We start from the raw sequence: 6699 nt of genomic DNA, 5'->3' as shown, positions 1-6699 counted from the left end.
ATCTCATTCGCGTATGATTGAAACTCACCCATACTTAAAAAATTAAAATGATGTTAAATGAATTTATTAGATTTGTTCTTATTTTGATGAATGTCACGGTTGAGATTTGTTCTTTATGATACATGGAACAAATATTTCAAATTTGAACTTATTTGGAGTACATTTGAGTGTTCAAATTTGAAAAATAAAATTATTATTTTCTTGCAAAAAAATTAAGAGACACATGCCTGAAACTAGTCAACATTAACATGTGTTTCGTCGGTGTTAAATGGGTTTGTTAAATTTGTTGTTTTTATGACAAATTGATGATCAAATATTGTTTTTTTACGATATTTAAAAATTTAAGTTTCAAATTTGAGATTATTTAATTAGAATAGACTTGAGTGTTAATTTGTTAAAATATGAAGAGCTAAAAAACCTATTTTGGCAAAACAAATTTAGACAAATATGCCTAAGACTTAAGACATATGTACATACAATTTACATACCTATACATGCAATATACATTACCTATACATACATAAACACAATATATACACACCATATACAACCGATTGTATATGTAGTGTATACTTCAGTCATGTTTGATAAACAAGATGGAAAAATAGTATACATTGGTAACTTTTCCTCCGCAATATGTGTGAGTTCAATTCTATGCCCTAATTATGAGATGATTTTTTGAAAATAAAAAAACAGGCTAATCTTCTAGTGTCTTGCAATATCTTGAATCCTATTTTGTGTTTATCCATCTTTATGAGATTCAAGACAAAAATGTGAATCTATGAGACACAAAATAGGAGGCAACATAGCAGAGTCAAATAGACAAAGTAGAGAACTCTACACTAATTGTTTTTAGTCCTGTGCCTAAATATATATATATATAAATATCCTTTAAAATTGTGAACATACTAATTGTGTAACTATGTTAAGGCTTCTAATCCTTCTTGTCTTGGTTTATCAATTATCAATTCTATTTGTGGAATGCCACAACTTTTCATTTCCTTCATTTGATGTTGGAAGTTACAGCAATTTAACTTACTGGGGCTCAGTCACTGCAGCCAATGGAACACTTAATCTCACACCTGATCAGCCACAGAACAATTCCAACAAAGTTGGAAGAGTCTTGTTCAGTCACTCAATACCTGTGTGGCCTGCTTCTTTTTCCACCATATTCACTATAAGGATTTCGACACATCAATTGATTACTGGTGATGGAATGGCGTTCCTCATAGCACAAGACGATAAGCCCTCCCCACCGGATAGTTATGGCTCGTTTATTGGAATTCTTGATCCGTCAACTCAAGGTTAGCTAGCTCCTACAAATGAAGTTATTCAGTTCTTGATCCATCACTTAAAAAGTTTCTTCTTTTAAAATGCAGGAGGCACACTTGATCAGCTTGCTGTGGAGTTTGATACCTATAGAAACGAACACGAAATTGATGGAAACCATGTTGCTGTTGTAACTACAAGTATGGAGAGTCCTGTTGCAGTTAAAAGTTTAAATGATGTTGGAATTGATCTAAGGAGTGGAAGAAATATTACAATAAAGATTGATTATGATGGATGGACTAAAGTTCTTGAAATATCTGTAGCATATGCAGGGCAACCCCTAGTGAACTTTTTAAGACAAGAAATAATCATGCAAGAAACAGTTCCGCGAAATGCTTATGTTGGATTTTCAGCTTCCACTGCCTATTTCTCAGAGGTACATCATGTTCTTAACTGGAATTTCAAATTATTTGAATTGCCAGAAGGATCTCTCAAGTATGGCGTTGATACAGACAAGGAAAATATTGCTCTGCTGGTTGCTACTCCTATTGCGATTGTCTCATTGGTTGTGGTTGTATCGTTTCTCATTACAGCTCGTAAGGATAGAAAAGAAAGATTTCAGATTAAAGAGGACATTGAAATGCTAACAAGAACTGCAGCTAGTGGTCCACAGGTTTTTACTTACCAGAAACTCTCCAAGGCTACTAAAGGCTTCAGCAAAGATAACCTATTGGGAACTGGAGGCTTTGGAAGTGTTTACAAGGGGGTGTTTTATGATTCTCCTACAACTGTAGCGGTTAAACAAATCAACGCGACATCTAAGCAAGGTATGTTTTCCATTTAAAGTTCCCTCAAGTATAAGTGGTTGTGTGGCATATACACTATCATTAAAATTTCAGATTACCTAGAAGTATTTATAATACAAGGTGAGAAGGAGTACTTGGCTGAAATATGTACAATTGGGCGCGGCGCCTAAAGCACAAAAACTTGTTGCAGCTACTAGGCTGGTGCCATGACGGAGAGAAACTCCTGTTAGTGTATGAGTACATGCCTAATGAAAGCCTTGATAAATACATCGGCAAGATGTTTCTTGATTGGGACACCAGATTCAAGATTCTATCAGGACTAGCATCAACACTAGTGTATCTTCATGAAGAATGTGGGAATCCTATTGTACATCGAGACATTAAGCCAAACAATGTGATGCTAGACACTGAGTATAATGCTCACTTGGGTGATTTTGGGCTAGCAAGATTACTCCAAAATGAGAACTTTGTTACAACAATGGTGGCTGGCACTCCAGGATACTTAGCACCAGAAGTTAGCTACACAGGGAGGGCTACCCCGGAGTCTGATGTCTATAGTTTTGGAATGGTTGTATTAGAAGTGGTATGTGGACGAAGATCAAAAGGGATTATGGAAGAAAATAGCTTGGTCGATAAAGTATGGAGTTCATATGAGAAAGGTACAATATTGGAATGTATGGATCAAACACTTGATGGGAAATTTGACAATGTACAAGCTCAAAGGTGTTTTATCACTGGATTAGCATGTTTACATCCTGACAGAACTCTCCGGCCTAAAATGAGAAAAGTGGTGCAAGTGTTTATGAATCCTGATGAGCCGTTAATGAAATTGCCCGAGTCTCGGCCTAGTCTCGTTTGTGTTTCATGGCATTCTCCTACTTGTTCAACAATAACAACTAGTCTAGATAACATGAAGCACATTCCAGATGAGGTGACAGTCTCTTATGAGGATGCTTCTCAGACAAAGAAACTACATATATAGTTAAAAAGGGAAGGTACATTGTGTACTTCTAGGACACTCATGTGAACTTCCTTTTCCCCTTATCTGATCTCATGTTTGTGTGATTCAACACTATATGGGCAATATTTGTTCATAAAAAAGGGAGACCTTGTGTAAATTGTTTTATTTGAGAGTAAGGCTTAATTCATGAACTTGGGCAGATGTGTCTTTAGTATGGGCTTAATCCATATCATATCTACTACTCTAATCTATTCTTTCAAATAATTATCTATTGTCGCACTATTTGTAAATTATGTACCAAATTTGGAGTAAGATATATTAAAGATATATTACTCCTTAAAAATAGCCTAAAATAGAGTCTTACTCACTTAATTATCTCCCAAATTTACTCCTTCACTCCAAATCAATCCAATCTCTCTCCTAATCCTTCCTCTTGTTAAGAGCTTGTTTGGCATTGCTGTTGGGAGGTCAAAACTATTTTTTTTTTAGAAAAAAAAATATTTTTTTTTTGAAAAATCAAGTGTTTGGCAAACCCTCAAAAGTTCTTTTAAATAGAAGTAGAAGCAGTTTTCTATTGTTGGGAAGAAGCTAAAATAAGAAGCAGAAGCAGAAAACTATTTGTTTGAAGACTAAAATATCCCTTACATATTTATCAATATATCTCTTATTAATTAATTAACATATTTCATAAGATTTGTTAAGTTTCATTCAAGAATTTTATTTATTATTTTTATATGATAAATTTTTTATTTTATTTATATTTATGTATTATTATTTATATTTTATATATTATTTTATAAATTCAACACTCAGGTTCATCTTGTTACAAGTACTATGGCTATACATAATTTCATACGACGACATTCTACCACTGATAAAGGCTTCAACTATTTTGCAAATGAAGACATTATTACAGAAATCGAAGAAGAAGATGGGGAGCCTTCAGAGATACCTTCAGAAATACCAGACAGATCGTCTACTACTATGAAAATATTGCATGATAGAATTAGGGATGAAATCATTGAAAAAAATTGTGATGTAGGAAGAACTTTATTTATTTTTGCAGTAAGTTTTTCCTATGTAGTGATTTTATTTGTGGAATAGTTTTTAAATTTATTTTTCTTGATATTTTTAATTATATTTAACTCATCATGTTAACATTATATTAATATTTTATTTATTTATCTATGTATAATATTGATTAATAATTTGAATATGTACATTTTAATTTAATTAAAATAAAATTTAATTAAAGTTATGTATTAGATATTTAAAATAGTTTCTCTCTACAAAATAATCTTAAAAGCATATTGATGCTTGCCCTTTTTCGTAATTTGACTCTCAAAACATTTTTAAAAAAAAGATAGTCAAACACAAATTGCTTATCAAAAGCACTTTTCAAATGAATATGTCAAACACAAATTGTTTTTTTTTTTTTGAAAAACACTTTTCAAAAAAGCTATTTAAAAAAAAACATTTTTAGAAATTAACAGTTTTTAGCAGCAATATCAAACAGGCTCTAAGTTTCAAACTTTTCCGCAACTGATTAATCCCAAGATTGTTGTTTAAACTCCCTCATATCTTCTACCCAAAAAACTCCTATCCATTGTTAAAGCCACTAGTGCTCACTCCCCCCGAATTGGCAGTGGATTTCATGGCCAAACAACAGTATCCATTTCAGTTGATACACTTCAGCAGCTGCTCAAGCAATCAGCAAGGTGTCTCATGTTCATCACCCAAAATATTGATTAGGTATATATGTATTTAATAAAATATTCATGTTTATCTAATAAAGAATTTATGTATATGATAAAGTGTATAAATATCTAAGTTATGATTATATGTAATTATGGAAAAATATTTTTGATGCTCAAAAAACGGAATGAAATTTTAAAATATTGATTATTCTTTGGAGAAGGAATTCATGAAAGAAACGGGGAAAAGATTTCTAATGATAAAAAAAATGGAAAGAATTTTGGAATTTTTTTTTTTGGATTAGTGATACAACAGATACTCATACGCGTGATACGCTCCTAAATTGATGCGTTCAAGTTACATTTCGTATTTAGATACACATAATTAGATGTTAAATTGAATATGAAACAAAAATACGAACTAATTCAATGATCAAGTAGTAAAGCATGCCACTGATAAATACTGAAATTGAAATAACTGAATATAAAGTCATGCAATATATGAGATTGAACTATGGGAGATAAAAATAATCAACATATAACCACGTGAGCAAAACATGAAATTAGATGTATAATCCCCATAAAAAGGGCTCAATATACCTTGCCAGGGTATAAAGGTTGATCTGAGCTAACGTGCTACCACTAAGCTAATATCCATAAAAGGACTAACGAGTCAGTCCTGGTCTGATGGGTGACCCTTAAATACCTGTTGTGGCACGTAGGTATGGGACTTAAGGATTGCTACTAAAGGACGAATATATTGAATGATGTTGATAAAATGATAAATCTAAGTAGCCCATGCATGAATACTGATAAATATTGATAGATACATTATCTGAAAGCATCCTTAATTATGAAAATTGATAGTCTGAGATATGCATGTGAAATTACATAGTTCTAATACACGAAAATATCTATGTTCTGAGGGTTCATAAAAATATCGTGTAAAAATACTAAATTATCGTTTATAAACACATTATTAAACTATTCATGAAGAGGAATGAAAAATACTATATGAATCATGTTTTTCATAAAATTCTAAATTTTATAGAAACAATGAACTGAAAACTAGGTTTACTTTGGGCCTCAATGGTGAAAGGATACCCATTGACGAAATCACAGATACCTGGAATGTAAAACCTTGATAGAATCGCTAAACTTGAAGCTTGAAGGTGAAAAACCCTAACTTTGATCTTACTAATTGAAAATGTTGATGTAGGGCATGAGGGAGAACTAAGTTCCTTATTTTGATGGTCATACAAACCTTAAACTCTCCATAAATCTTGAAGAATAATACAAACTTGATGAAGAACGACCAAGAAACTCTTTCTTGAAATTTTTGAATTCGTTTCTTGAAAGTCCTATGTTTAGAGCATAGAATTCTTGCTTAGAATACATAATCGTATGTTAGAATCATTAGGGAATCGTGAAAATATGCTAACCTTGATTTGGAAGTAAGAATTCTTGATGGACTTGTTCAAAAATCAAGTCTTAAACCCTAGAAGTGACGTTTTGATTTCACTAGAGATAGGAGGAGGATTTGATGTTAGAATCTAGTAGAAATTCTAGAATTTATGTTGTAAAATCGTAGAGCATACTTACCAAAACTTAGTAGGATTGAACAGAGTTTTGGGGTTGTTGGGGTCGACCAAGGCGTGAAAAGAAACTCGATATAGGTTTTAATGAAATCTAGAAATTTTAATATACAAATGATACACATGATATACGGTCAATATGCATGGTCTACGGACCTTTCTACGACCCGTAAAATGATCTGCGGATTGTGGGTTGGATCCGTGGAATTCAGGTGCAAATTTTGAGCCTCTGATCCCATTTTACAACTTGAAACTACAACCCATAAATGCTTTTACGCCCCGTAGTTTTTGGAACAAAATTTCAAACTAGGTGGGTCATGAGACACTTAATTCTTTATATTCTATGAGATATGATCGTTTAAAGTTGACCCTTG

General features: G+C 32.4%; 2 protein-coding genes across 2 annotated transcripts; both read left to right on the top strand.

Moving 5' to 3' along the window:
• Window positions 1–922: 922 nt before the first annotated feature.
• LOC107058462 (L-type lectin-domain containing receptor kinase S.4-like) lies at window positions 923–2113 on the top strand. The gene is made up of 2 exons (XM_015304192.1): window positions 923–1304; window positions 1380–2113. The coding sequence occupies exons 1-2, from the start codon at window positions 923–925 to the stop codon at window positions 2111–2113; spliced, it is 1116 nt and encodes a 371-aa protein (XP_015159678.1).
• Window positions 2114–2220: 107 nt separating this feature from the next.
• LOC107058461 (probable L-type lectin-domain containing receptor kinase S.7) lies at window positions 2221–3057 on the top strand. Its single transcript, XM_015304191.1, has one exon. It carries the CDS (start codon window positions 2221–2223, stop codon window positions 3055–3057), a length of 837 nt encoding a protein of 278 aa, XP_015159677.1.
• Window positions 3058–6699: the final 3642 nt, after the last annotated feature.

The sequence above is a fragment of the Solanum tuberosum genome, unplaced genomic scaffold (assembly GCF_000226075.1).
Source record: "Solanum tuberosum cultivar DM 1-3 516 R44 unplaced genomic scaffold, SolTub_3.0 scf00522, whole genome shotgun sequence".
Taxonomy (NCBI): Eukaryota; Viridiplantae; Streptophyta; class Magnoliopsida; order Solanales; family Solanaceae; genus Solanum; species Solanum tuberosum.
The sequence above is the reverse complement of the archived record's forward strand: the minus strand, read 5'-3'. Positions and strand labels throughout refer to the sequence as shown.